The sequence below is a fragment of the Notolepis coatsorum genome (genome assembly GCF_963971535.1).
Source record: "Notolepis coatsorum genome assembly, chromosome: 15".
Lineage (NCBI taxonomy): Eukaryota > Metazoa > Chordata > Actinopteri > Aulopiformes > Paralepididae > Notolepis > Notolepis coatsorum.
The window spans coordinates 95,172,838-95,187,153 of record NC_140179.1 but is presented as its reverse complement, the minus strand read 5'-3'; the positions used below and the strand labels follow the sequence as shown (position 1 = coordinate 95,187,153).

At 43.7% G+C, this 14,316-nt stretch overlaps 1 protein-coding gene across 1 annotated transcript; it reads left to right on the top strand.

Annotated features, from left to right (window-relative positions):
• Positions 1 to 222: 222 nt before the first annotated feature.
• On the top strand, positions 223 to 12,811 carry yeats4 (YEATS domain containing 4). Its single transcript, XM_084330586.1, has 7 exons — positions 223 to 436; positions 1,758 to 1,877; positions 2,890 to 2,956; positions 5,122 to 5,216; positions 6,506 to 6,595; positions 7,783 to 7,870; positions 12,100 to 12,811. The coding sequence occupies exons 1-7, from the start codon at positions 386 to 388 to the stop codon at positions 12,267 to 12,269; spliced, it is 681 nt and encodes a 226-aa protein (XP_084186712.1). The 5' UTR covers positions 223 to 385; the 3' UTR covers positions 12,270 to 12,811.
• The last annotated feature ends 1,505 nt before the right edge of the window (positions 12,812 to 14,316 follow it).

Here is a 14,316-nt window from a genome sequence, read left to right as displayed (position 1 = left end):
TGTAAACAAGACAAACGTCTTTCTCTGGTCTGCAAGCCCTTAACAATTGTGTGTATTGAGCCGTACTGTATTGTACTCATTCTGCAATCTGTTAAATAAAGTTTTCATTCATTCAGACGCTTGAGTTTGTCTGCATAATACAATCCACGGCGGAACATTTGTATCTGTGTTGTTGTGTATTCTCATCGGATCAGCAGACATGTAACACAGCGGCCATTTCCGGTGCTTGTTTGGCCGGCGATTTGAAATGAGTCGCTGGTCGAGTAAAACTAATGTTTTGATGCTTCAATGGCACGTCTAATAGACACTGAAACTAGACAAATGACACAACAACAGTCCGTTTGAGATAGCTACTGGATTTACCTCACATTCTACGTACTGTACTATGTTCAAGAGGATGGCTGAATTTGGTCCAGATTCCGGTGGGCGAGTGAAGGTGCAGTAACGTTAATTTTCCGACTATTATTTTTGTGGCACACTGCTGATATTGTTTTCTGTTGGCATAACCTTGTTCCTTGTAGACAAACCCACACACGGTCTGGCACATGACCAGTTTGGAGCTCAGTCCCTTGCTCAAGAGCAAACGTGAATTGAAAATGGGGGACCCTGATGTAAACTAGCCCCTTTCGTGACTGTGATGCACCGAGTGAATCCACAGTCACTTGCTCCTCAATAGGAAACCAACTAGATTTACCCTGAAGGACTGGTTCTGGCCGAACCGTTCGTTATACAAGTATCACAGAGACATTTCAAATGTACTCACAGTTGCACCAGGGTTTCAGATAAAAATACGGGATGGTTTGAAAGCTCGGCGTTGCTAATAAACATTTTAAATAATTTGTATAAACTGGTCAACACTGCATTATTTCTGGCGTTGGGTGCATGATGCGCATGCGCTGTGATCACAGCGCAGGCGCACCAGGCAGCCAAATACGGAAATAATGCCGTTTTGAGCAGTGTTGAGCAGTTTATAAAAAAGATTTAAAATGTTTATTAGCAACGCCGAGCGTTCAAACCATCCCGTATCTATGTCCGAAACCCTCGTGCAACTGTGAGTACCTTTGAAACTTCTCTGTGATTCTTGTTTAACGAACGGTTCGGCCAGAACCAGTCCTTCAGGGTAAATCTAGGTTGGTTTCCTATTGAGGAGCAAGTGACTGTGGATTCACTCCGTGCATCACAGTCACGAAAGGGGCTAGATCATGAGTAAACAAGACAAATGTATTTCTCTGGTCTGCATCCCCTTAACTGAGCCGTACTGTATTGTACCCATTCTGCAATCTGTTAAATAAAGTTTTCATTCAGCATGGCCCTGATGGTTGGCACTCTAGCCAGTCATCAGTTAGTTAGCAGCTGGAATCTACCACCAGCAACCTTTCCACATTACAGCCAGCCTTGTATTTGTCAAATTACATATTTATTTGGGCCCCCTCCTAGTCGATGAATCATTGGTTGATTTGGTCGTAGACGACCAAGACTTTGTAGATTAGTGGCTTTTTATGCTGTTTTTCTCCACGATGAAGGAGTTGTTTCATGAAAAATTATGTAACGACATCTCCGGTATAAGCACTAGATTTAAAGTGATCCTGCGTATAACGCAATCATTTTTTTTTGTTGTTGATTAGAATCAACTGGCCTAATTGGATTAGTCAACAAATTCAATGTCTTATTAGTCGGCTAAGAATTTCTTTAGTGGAGGACGGCTGTGGTCATCTGATTCTGATGTCCAAAATGCATTCTCTCTGTGTGACCCGCAGGGTGTGACGATTGTGAAGCCTATTGTCTTTGGGAACGTGGCCCGCTACTTTGGAAAGAAGAGAGAGGAGGATGGACACACGCATCAGTGGTCCGTCTATGTCAAACCATACAGAAACGAGGTAGGGCCGCATTTATCCTTCAACAGGATTACCCGAATTAGGTGTTTTTGTCCAAGAGCTAGGCTAGCTGGTCCCTATCCGCTTCCATTCATTTGTGCTAAACTAGGCTAGCTTGCAGCCGGATAGCATTCTGGTGCTGAATGCACAGAGAGGAAATTGGTATCTATCTTCTTGTCTGTCTCTGGAAAAGATGGCAAGCGCATTTTCCATAATCTTGGTGTGTTCCTTTTTAAGAGTTGAACAGAGAGATCCGCCTCTGCTGTGACGTTTTGAGCACAAGGCTCTTCCTCGGTCCTCGGTCTTATGTTTCGAAACATCACAGCAGAAAATAAAAACCCTTTTAAATGGGAGCTATTTAGTTAGTGTGCAGAAGATCTCTCTGTTCAACTCTGCATGGTCTTTTTTTTGATCCAGCGCCCATCCTATTGGGCAGTCGGATGGAGGTGCATGTCTTTCTTATCATTTCTCATTCTCATAGTTACCAGGGCTTTCCCCAGGATTTTCAAATAAGATGGTGCTGAGTCCCTACTAGCGGGTGGTCCGAAGGGGGGTTGTGCCCCCCCCTGTCCAGGAGGCAATAAAGAAAATAAAGAGAAGTTTTCAATAAAGAAAGTTTTCAATTTCAAATGAAATAGCAAACACAAGGGTAAGATACAAATAAGTTATTTAAGTCAAATGTATAAGGTTGCAGAATAGTTTAACGTTGAACACGAAAACGCATGCACGCATACAGACACACAGTGGAACAGAGGACTGAGCAATCATGTATTAGACAGTGATGCGTTTCTAAGCTGGCCCGAAGCTTTCACTGCAAACAAAGTTTATTATTATTATTATTTATTTATTTATTTATTTATATATATAAAACACATGGTGGTGCTGGCGTGTTGTCATAGTGGCGCTGCACCCCTATACCTTTGTTTAGGGAAATCCCTGGTTACACATATTGATGTTGAGACAGAAATTCTGATTGCGCTCTGATTTAATTTTTCATATAAACTTGCTTTTCCAGGACATGTCTGCGTATGTAAAGAAGATCCAGTTCAAGCTACATGAGAGCTATGGAAACCCACTAAGAGGTCAGTAGAGCCCGGTTACACACACCACACGTAGGACTGGCTGATTTAAACAACAATTTACTGATACAAACATTATGAATCTCTTACTGACATTATTTCTTCCGATATCGGTATGTTTGGTAAATGTATTTCTTAATTTTTTAAAGCTGTATACCTGTTCCACCCCACGGGGTCGGTACAGACCCAAAAAATGACAACTATTAACATCACTAACATGTCACAAAAGCATGTAGAAGGCACTCACCACCAATGCAGGAGACGCTGGGTTCGAGCCCAGCTCTCCGCATTGCTATCAGCTTGGCTGGTCGTTCATACTAATACAATTGGCAGTATTAGGGGGTGGGAAGCTGATGGGTGGGGATCGGACGTTGTGGACAGCGACTCCTACAGGTCGGTTGGTGCGCCTGCACAGCAGAATCAGGAAGCGACGGGGGCGGCGTGCCCTCCAAACGCAGACCCCTGACGCTGAGAGATTGCGCTGTGCAGGTGAAAAGATGCGACCGCTTCTTCCTCGAGTACCGGAGGGGACACGTGATGTAAAGCTTAGTCCACATTGCAGCCGGCTTGTGGGAGGCATGGCCTAACAGCGTTCGAGACAGGGGAGGGTAGAATTGGACGATACGAAAATTGGGATGGGAGAAAAAAATTGAAAAATGGGAGAAAAAGTAGATTACAAAAAAAGATAGTTGGATAGTTTTAAGTTTTCGATTTTATGGAGTCTATTCCAAGACGGAAACGGAAATGGAAATTTTGAACATTGGGAATTGTAGCCTTTTTGTGGCCATTTTGTAGAGGACATGCATAGCTGTCGACCAGCGTTGGAATTTTTCCGAACTACACTTCCTGTCAGATACTGTGGGGGTTAAAAGTTCAGCCTTCTGAATGAATCATATCAATAACTGTTATGATTCGCGATAATAAGCCACAAAAGGTAAAGTTTTTGACAAATATTGAAACGCAGTTAGTTTCTCCTCCCTATTGTTAGCATGTAGGAACAATTAGATCTGAAATTAGTTTCAAAACGGTTGCACTGGGGGAAAATGAAAAAGTACACTAGATTACAGTAGATTTCATTATCTGTTCTTATGCACGCCTGGTGATACTAAATCCAAATTGAACTCGGGCATTTGAAAGATAATATGTATATATATATAAATGTGCGAATTGGCTATAATAAGGTAATGTATAAGCATCATATTCTATATTCTATAATAATATTTCAAATTGCATTGGTCCGGATGGGAAAATTCAGTACTGTATCTACAGAACCTTCGGTTTAATCATCTTCCCTTTATTAATTTCCTTCGATTTTTTTGTACACGATCTCAAGAGGGTACTGAACGAGATCAGTGGCAGTTTTTTAAGTTTGGTCATTATTATCATGGTGTTATTCACTGTCAAAGATGCAAAGAAAAATAATTCATATTCTCCTTTGTTTCATCACAATTTAAGCAAGCCTAGTAATAGACACAATATTTCTGACACTGTGAATACATTCCCTGAGGTCCATAGATGTACCTAGATACCAAGAATATGCAAATAGCCCTTGTAGAAGTGGATCAATATTCCATTTACCTAGGTATATATTTTAGGCGGATTTTCACATAGTGTGGAACTGCTTTTGAAATGAAAACCATGTTGACTCAACCACATACAAATAATGTTCAATAAGAAGAAGGCAATTTAATGTGTGTGTGTGAGGGTGGTTTAGACTTGATCTGTGTGTGTGGTTTGAGTGTACATGTTGCTCACTAACTTTTATTTAACCAGGTAGAAAGAAATCCTATTGGGATCAAGGATCTCTTTTGCAAGGGAGACCTGGTAGCATGAAAAGTTAGACAAGACAACAACTAATAATAGTACCAAAAAAAGAGGGGAGACAGGTATGGCCAGCACCCATTTATGTTATTTGTTTATTATATTATTATGATTTGTATTGGCATCTTTTTCCTGCCTGTACCTCCCCTCCCCAATGCTGCTACGAGTACGACACCTGCATTTCCACCTGATTTGACAGTCGGTGTGTCCATCAAATGGCAAAATTAAATTAATTGTCCTCCAGTCCAATATTTCAATTCTAAAGTCTCCCATTCCCCCTCCCCCTCTCTGTATCTCTCTCTCTTTCTGTCTCCCCATCTATTCATCTCTGTATCTCTCTCTCCCAGTGGTTACAAAGCCTCCCTACGAGATAACAGAGACGGGCTGGGGAGAGTTTGAGATCATCATCAAGATCTTCTTCATCGACCCCAACGAGAGGCCTGTAAGTGCTGCAACTTTACACACACAGCTGGCTGTTGGTGGACATCACACATTTTCAGCATCTGTCAATTTATAGTGATAGATTTCGACCAGAATCAGCCAGTATCACCTCTTTATCTGTGTTCGTGTAGTTTCTGCGTTGTGTTTATCTCACTCTCCGAAGTCGACCTTCTTATACTGGCTGTACATCGATGTCATCCCCCTTTAATGCAATCCGTAATCATAAGAATTTGACACTCCAGACGATGGTACCTTTCTTGGAAAACGTTGTTTATTCTATAAACAGAGCCTCTGTACCAGATGGAAAACGGTTCTGTATTGTCCTTGAAAAGTCTTTGAAGAAACTAAATTATTATTCTAATGATCTCTCCTGTTACCCTGCTCGGTGGTCGTTGCGGCCTAGCTGTCATCCAAAAGCCTTCCCCGATGTCGTGGCACTTCATTCCTCCCCTCCACCCCTCCCCGCGAGGGGGGGGGGGGGGGGGAATCGTTTCAAAGTCTCTGATCAACGCTTCTTCTCCTCTGTGCGTCGTATCTCAGTCTAACTTACACTGCAAGAAACTCACAGCTACAAACTATAGTCCTTAGCAACGGCTGACCGCCCCTAGTAACCGCTACTACGTGACACACCCTGGCTCTTTGACCCAAATCACTATAGCAATGGCACCTCTGTGGTTACACTGCTATGTGACGACTGCCCAGCGCTGCTGTAGACAATGACCTTGATGCTGTGGCTATCAGCTGTTGATGTTAAACAGCACAGCCCGAATCTCATCTGCTGCTGTTAGTCTGCTGCAACACACTCTCTGACTGCCAGCTACTTTTAAGATCTATAGATCCGTCTGAGTAGATGCTGTCACCCACCGATATATATACATTATATACACATTGAAAAACATAGATTTCCTTCAATAGGCATAAAAGATATTGAAGGTATCTGCCAATACCAACAATGTATTGGTACTCCATATCAGTGAGTCCTCTAGATTAGATACTGATCTACAAGTGTATAGTGACATTTCATCTGTGAATGAATGACATTTAATTTGTGTCATGTCTGACGACCCATCTCTTAGGGGATTATAAGACACCAAAAACAATAATTGAATATAACATTCACTTCCCAAGGTTTGTAAACTACACCATGCACACCATCAGAGGCCAAAATGAATACATCACATATGTTCTTTTCGTACGTTTATCCCAAGCTTTCTCTAAATATTCTGCAAGTGCAAATACCCTATGATCAAAAATCCATTTGAGTCTTTCTGTATCATCTGTGTGTGTTAGGTGACACTGTACCATCTACTGAAGCTGTTCCAGTCGGACTCTAGTGCCATGCCCAAGAAGACTGTGGTCTCTGAGTTTTATGATGAAATGGTAAGACCAGGGTTCCTACGGTCATAGAAAATCTTTTGAAAATTAAAATCAAGTTTTGGAAATCATCATCATCATCATAATTCTTTACGAGTGTGCACTTTTTCTTCCTTCCCCTAATTTTGTCCTTATGCAAATTCCCTCCTGGTCATTGTGGGGAGGGTCAGACTACCACATGCCTCCTCTGACACGCATGGAGTCGCCAGACGCTTCTTTTCAACAGACAGCTAGGAGTTTCGCTGGTAGAGCTTAGCGTGCAGAGGTTCACACTAGGGCTGCAACGATTAGTCGACATAATCGACAACGTCGATCATAAAAACTTGTCGATGCAGAATTTTTGCGTCGATTAGTCATAAAATAAATTAAAATTACATTTATATATATATATATATATATATATATTTTTTTTTTGCACTACCTATCTTTGTGAAAGTGGCTTCTCGGCTCTGGTCCAGCTGAAGACAAAGCAGAGGAACAGATTGGACATTGAGCATGACCTCAGAGTTGCTTTGTCTACCATCACCCAGACTTTGAGACTCTTGTCAGGAGCAAACAACATCCCCAGTTATCCCATTAGTTCCCTGGGATGTTAAGTCTGCTATATTTTTTTGTTTGTTATTTAAACACTTCCACTTTAATTTGTATTATTTAATTTATTTATCTTGTTATTGAGATTGCTGTATTGTTCAAATACATTTTGATTTAAAGTTGCTTAAGATCCAAATTCAAATGTTTCATGAGTCATTATTTTAATTTGCTATGGGATCATCATGTTATGTTAAGTTAACTGTTAAGGCAGAGGGACTGGACAACAGGGTGACATTCACAGGTGTGCAGACTTGAGCATGTGAGGAGAAGCATTGGAGAAGGAGCCATGCCCACAGGAAGCAGAGATTGAGGGTGTGACAAAAATAATCGTTAGATTAGTCGACTAATCGAATGACAAAAATAATCGTTAGATTAGTCGACTAATTGAAAAAATAATCGACAGATTAGTCGATTACCAAAATAATCGTTAGTTGCAGCCCTAGTTCACACTGTCTCCCCCAGACCCCCTCCCCGCTGAACAGTAGGAATCACTATTGCAACGACCAGGACTCGTACCCCAACGACCAGGACTCATACCCCAAACCCCCACCCGCAAACACTGCCAAGAGAGATGCACTGACTGCTGTGTTTGTCCTTCTCAGATCTTTCAGGATCCTACAGCCATGATGCAGCAGCTGCTGACGACATCCAGACAGCTGACCCTGGGAGCTTACAAACATGAAACAGAGTGTATGTAACACACACACACACACACACACACACACACACACACACTCATATTCTCTCTTCACTGACAACTTCTAATTTTTAATCAACTGATCCTGGGAACATACATTTACATTTAGTCATTTAGCTGACGCTTTTATCCAAAGCGACTTACAAGTTCTGTACGACAGGTCATCAGGAAGGCACAACTCTATCAGCTGAGTAACAATGTTCATCAAAGTGTTGCGTGTTACAGTGTAGGTTAGTTTATTAGGACAAGTGCATGACAGTAAGGTTAGTTAGGGTTAGATTATATATATTTTTTTTCATTATTTCAGATAATGGTTGAAGAAGTGCGTCATTAGTCGACGGCGAAAGATTGGACGGGATTCGGCTGTCCTAACTGGGGTGGGTAGTTCATTCCACCATTGTGGGGCAAGGACTGAGAATAGGCGGCTTCTCTTTGATGACCCTCCCGGAGCTTGGATAGGAGTAGGTCTGAGGCAGCCAGAAGATGCAGAGCCAGGGGAGGAAATTAGGCCACTTTACTCGCCAAATGCGAGTATTTTTTACGTTTGGCGAGTGATTCATGAAGACCACTCGCCAGTCTGGCGAGTATACAAAAAAATTAAACATTCTGCAATCACTGCACAGGCAAACGGTGCCACGAGAGCACTGCACAAGACCACCCGCGGACATATAATGTTTAATAAACGTTTGCGCAGTACTGGCCAACCCGCGGACATATAATAATAAAAGTCCCGCGGTACTACTAGGCTAGCCATCAGGAGCACTCGCAAACAGATAACGTTAAACACAGCAGAATATGTAAAACAGACAGACTGACCAACGGGGAACTGCATCCAACCCTAGTACAACCATCGAGTATAAGTTACTAAGGACACATTTAAATCACAGAGGTGTAATGTTGTCTACTGGAACTGTATACAGTGGTTAGCTTCTAGTTAGCGTTTTAGATATAGCTAACGTTAGCCCCGTGTGCTCAAAGCAGCCAGCTAGGTGTATATCTGTTATGACTATAATGTTTCCAAAAAAGCACCGGACTACGACGTAAGGTTAGACATTTTATTTCATGCTCAAAAGCCCCTGGCTTGCAGATCGCAGTCACGAAAGGGGCTAGCTCAACCAGTGCACTGTGCACAACGTCAACAGCACACCAACCCAACTGACGTTACCACAACACTTGACGGTACTTCACAGCACTGTCGTAAGACCACCGTGCTGTCTTAAAGGCACAGTGTGCCTACCCAGATGCATACACAACATTGACGCGGCTTGACATACAAAGAAGTAATTATCACAATTAGCGATTTTTTTTGTCTGGTAAAAAATCTGTTTGGCTGGTAAAAAAAATCAGATACTCGCCAGTTGGCTGGTAAGCCAAAAAGTTAGTTTCCTCCCCTGTGCAGAGCGTAGGGGTCTTGAGGGTGTGTAGTTAGAGACCATTGACCGGAGGTAGGCGGGAGCGGTTCCCTTTGCCGCACGGTATGCTAGGTCGAGGGCCTTGAAGCGGATACATGCAGCAATGGGGAGCCAGTGCAGGTCCCTAAGAAGTGGGGTGACATGGGCCGACTTCGGTAGGTTTGAGATCAGGCGGGCCGCTGCGTTTTGAATGAGTTGAAGAGGCTTGGTGGCAGTGGCCGGGAGGTCAGCTAGCAGTGCGTTGCAGTAGTCGAGGCGGGAGATGACTGTTGATTGGACGAGGAGTTGGGTGGCTTCTTTTGTCAGGAAGGGGCGGATCCTTCTGACGTTGCTCAGGAGGAATCTGCAGGTTCTGGTTGTCGCTGTGATGTGAGCAGAGAAGTTCAACTGGTCGTCGAGGACAACACCAAGGTTCTTGGCGGTCGGGGATGCGGTCACAGCTTCATTCTCGACTGTGATGGAGAGGTCGGTCAGGGGGGAGGATTTGGCCGGCAGGTGGAGCAATTCTGTTTTGCTTAGGTTCAGTTTGAGGTGGTTGGTCATCATCCAGGCGGAGATGTCGGACAGACAGGCCGAGATCCGCTCAGAGACGTGGAGGGAGGGAAGGAGAGGAAGAGTTGAGTATCATCGGCATAACAATGATATGAGAAGCCATGAGACGTGATAATGTTACCCAGTGATTTAGTGTAGAGGGAGAAGAGAAGGGGTCCTAGGACCGAGCCCTGGGGGACACCCGTCTGCAGGGGGTGGGTGGCCGACAGAGTCCCTCTCCATGACACTTGGTAGGAGCGGTCATTGAGGTATGATGTCAGCCATGTCAGTGCAGATCCAGCCACTCCCATTCCTGCGAGGGCCGCGAGGAGGATCTGATGGTTGACTGTCGAAGGCTGCAGATAGATCTAGGAGAATCAGGACAGAGGAGAGGCCTTTCGCTTTTTCTAAGTGAAGTGCCTCTGTGACCGCAATGAGGGCCGTTTCTGTGGAGTGGCCATTCCGGAAGCCAGACTGATTAGGGTCTAGGAGGTCATTCTGTAAGAGATAAGCAGTAAGTTGGTTGGATACATCACGTTCAAGTGTTTTAGAAAGGAAGGAGAGACGGGACGATAGTTGCCTATGACGGTGGGGTTCAGGGTTGGTTTTTTTATGAGGGGCGTGACTCTGGCTTGTTTTAGGGAGGTGGGGACGACCCCCGAGTTGAGTGAGGAGTTGATGGTTGCAGTTAGGAATGGGAGGATGTCCGGTGCTATGGTCTGGAGGAGTGGGGAGAGTAGCTGGTCCAGCTGGCATGTTCGACGTTACCAGTGTCAGGGTCTCGGCTTCTGTAATGGGAGAGAAAGATGACAGAGTGAAGGATGAGGTTCTCGATTCAGTGTTTGGAATGGGTGGGGGTTGGGAGAAGGAGCTGCGGATGTTCTCCACTTTTTCCTCAAAGAAGATCGCAAAGTCTTCGGCAGAAAAAGATGAGGGAGGAGGGGGTGGGGGGGGGAGTGAGGAGGGAGGACATGGTAGCATGCAATTTGCGAAGATTCTTGGCAGAGGCCTCGATCCTATGGTGAAAGAAAGAAGCTTTGGCATTAGTAATGGTTTTGGAGAATGTTAACGAGGTTGTGATATGTGTCGATGTCAGCAGTGAGGTGTGACTTTCTATACTTCCTCTCAGCTGCTCTCAGGACCGTCTTTGTCCTCTCACTGGATCCGTCAGCCATGGACTGGGTGGGGAACGGCGGGCAGGTTTCTCAACGAGGGGACAGAGCTTGTCGAAGGAGGTTGTAAGGGCTGAGAGGAGGGTGGAGGTTGCCATCTCTGTGGGGAGAGCAGTGAAGGTGTCACTCAAAGGTAGAGCGGATAGTATGTCAGAGGAGAGGGTGGAGGGGGATAGGGAGGGCAGGTTGCGTCTGAGTGAGACGGTTTGAGTTGGGGTGAAGAACTTTCGGTTAAGCATGAGAGTTAGTGAGAAGGATATGAAGGAATGGTCAGATACATGTAGGGGAGGCCTGAAATTCCTTGTTCTGAATCAAGAAATATTTTTCTTTTTGTTCCGTTTTAATAAAATATGACGAGTTGCTGTCTCGCACGCTCCAACTGCTTTTCCTCATTTCTTCGCGTGTGATGCTCTAACTTGCTCTAACTGGCAAGCAGGCCAAGAAGATGCTTAAAAAAAACAGCATTTAAAAGTGAATTGTATCCTTCGAGTGACATCCTTTAAAATGAAAAATAGTGCTTGGAAAAGTACTTAAAAGTCCTTGAATTTCATTTTGCAATGTCTGTGGGAACCCTGCGTACCCCTTATTACCAGGCATGTCCACCGCTTTTTTGACGGGTTGTGCACATAAGTGGTCCTGCTGGCCTGTGGGTGAGCATTCACTGCAACGTTTCAGGAATGTTACTCGCCTTGAGACGAGACAAGTATTTCAACTTCCTATGATGAGCTTTTGACACTTCAATTTCAATTTCTTTACAAATATGACTTATATATTATAGCCATAATAATGAGTTTTGTGCTTATATATGCATTATTCATTCGGCTCGGTAATATCCACAATAGTGAGCAGCATGTTTGTCCCTAAGATCAGCTACCGGAAATAAACAGACAGTTGAATACATTGGAGCAGTGTGGGTGTCCAGGGACCCGCAGGGGTGCTTGAAGGGGTTCCAGGGGGTTCCCGTGATTTTAATGTCGGTATTTAATTCACTAGAAGTTAGCTCAATGAGTCAATATATAAGAATGACTATTCTGAGCTTAGGCTTCACTCCTCTGAGAGTTTCTCAGATTAATCACACACTAATTTGTGTTTTTTGTGTGTGTGTAGTTGGGGAACTGGAGCTGAGGACGCGGGAGAAAGTAGAGGCTGCCAAGAAGAGGACCAGTCAGGAGATCACAGAGCTCAAAGACAAGCTGAAGGCCAGCAGGGAGAACATCAACCATCTGAAGAGCGAAATACGCAAACTGGAGGAGGACGGAGAACACAAGGACCACTGAGAGAGACACAGCAGGGACCCAACACACACACACACACACACACACACACACACACACACACACAGTCGTCGAGGGGATTTTAACTACTTTCTTTCAGGATCTCAAGTTTTGGACATTCCCATTCTCCTGCATTTTTCTGTTGTCCACCTGATCACATCCTTGACATAAGCCTGGTGGTTACTTGTCCCACATGTTCCACAGACTTCCATGTGGTGCTACGGTTGGATTGACACAAGATTTCATGCAGGCTCCTCAAAAGGATCAAAGGACCATTCTAGACATTATTTCCTCGATTTTTTCAATGCAAGAAAAATCTTGGAGGAAAAACTTATGTGGGATTTTAACTTGGATTATATATTTTTTGCCAGACGCCGAAGGCCGGCTTACAATAGGGAATGTCCAAAACGGACTCACTGGCTCCCCATTGTTCAATCACACATGCGTGAATGACATGGCGTCCAACTGGTTGCAACATTGTCTTTTTGTACCCAGGACTGAATATAAAAAGCTCTTTTGTGTGCGTGTGTTGTTTTTATACATAAAGTTCATGTGATGTAAACAATTGCAGATATTTCTGTCATGTCCTTCTTATAAGGGGATAGACTCACAGTAGTGTAGTCCAGTGGGGGGGTTATTAGACAGGGTAATGGAAAGCATGCCGTTTAAATGTGTGTGTGCAGGTGTTTTCCAGGTGTAGCATATTTTGGAAAATTATACCTAAATTACTTTGGAAATCTAGTTTTTCCAGCCAGTAAACTGTATTGTCAGGTTTGGCTACAGATAGATCTAGTTACCTTTGACAGACGTAACAACCCAAATAACACATTTTCTGGTTACATTAAGTTTGCAAAACAAAACCTGAGACTTTCAAAGAAACTGTCCAACAAAAAGATTAACAATTGCACTACTATCAGGTTAATAGTTATAGTCAAAATCCTATCATTTGATTTGGAAAAAGCTATGAAGTTAAGTTGAACCTTTATTAATCCCCTTGGGGAAATTCGTCCTCTGCATTTGGCCCATCTTACCTATTTAGGAGCAGTGAGGCAGCCACACATAGTGCGGCGCCCGGGGACCAGCTCCAGTTATAATGCCAGTACCTTGGTCAAGGGCGACGGGCAGGAAACCTAACATGTCTTGTTGTGGGAGGAATCTCCCCAAACACTGGGACAACAATGTAAACTCCACACTATAGGGTTTGAAACTCAGGACCTTCTTGCTGTGAGGCAACAGTGCTAACCACTGCACCACCATGCCGCTCATAATCTGATTTCACAACCCATTTTGCCTTAGTTTCAGTTATACAGGTTTTCTAGCTTTAGTTTGTTTATTTCAGTTTGTTTTGGAAGCAGTCATTTTGACTTATAGGGCTGCTCTTAGTCGGTTAATCAGTGGTTTGGTCTCTGTCGATTTAGAAGAACTCACTATAGTAGATTTGTCATGTTAATGATTCCCCCCCCCCCCCCACATGCTGAATGAGTAAACAAAAAAAAATACTTTAATCATCCAGAGGGAAATTTAGCACTACAAATCGCTCACAGTAAACATTTAGGTAGACAAAAAAAATTTGCCTAAAGAATAAGATAATAATAAAGTACGGTCCGGGATTCACATTTCGTATACAGATTCAGATTCAGATTCCTTTATTAAGCCATTTGTCTAAAAACACATTGGTAATTGTTGCGGCATTACAGTGTATGCATTTTTCATTTCTTTTTTCACAGTAACAACAACACAGACACGGGACAAAAAAAAACAGTGCTGTGGAGCATTAATCATTTAAATACATATATATATATATATATACTGTATGTAAAGTGCAGAGTTAGAGTAAAGACTAGTGCAGTCCGTGTCATTGTGCCAGTGTCACTTGGGGGCAGAAAAGGGTGGGGGGGGCACCTGAGGCATTGATCAGCCTGGCGGCTGAGGGGAAGAAGCTCAGTCTGTGACGAGCTTTCACAGCCTTTGGGATCCTCAGCCTTCTCCCAGAGGAGCAGGGTGAAGAGGCTGTGGGAGGGGTCGGCCATGATCTTCAGCGCCCTGGAGT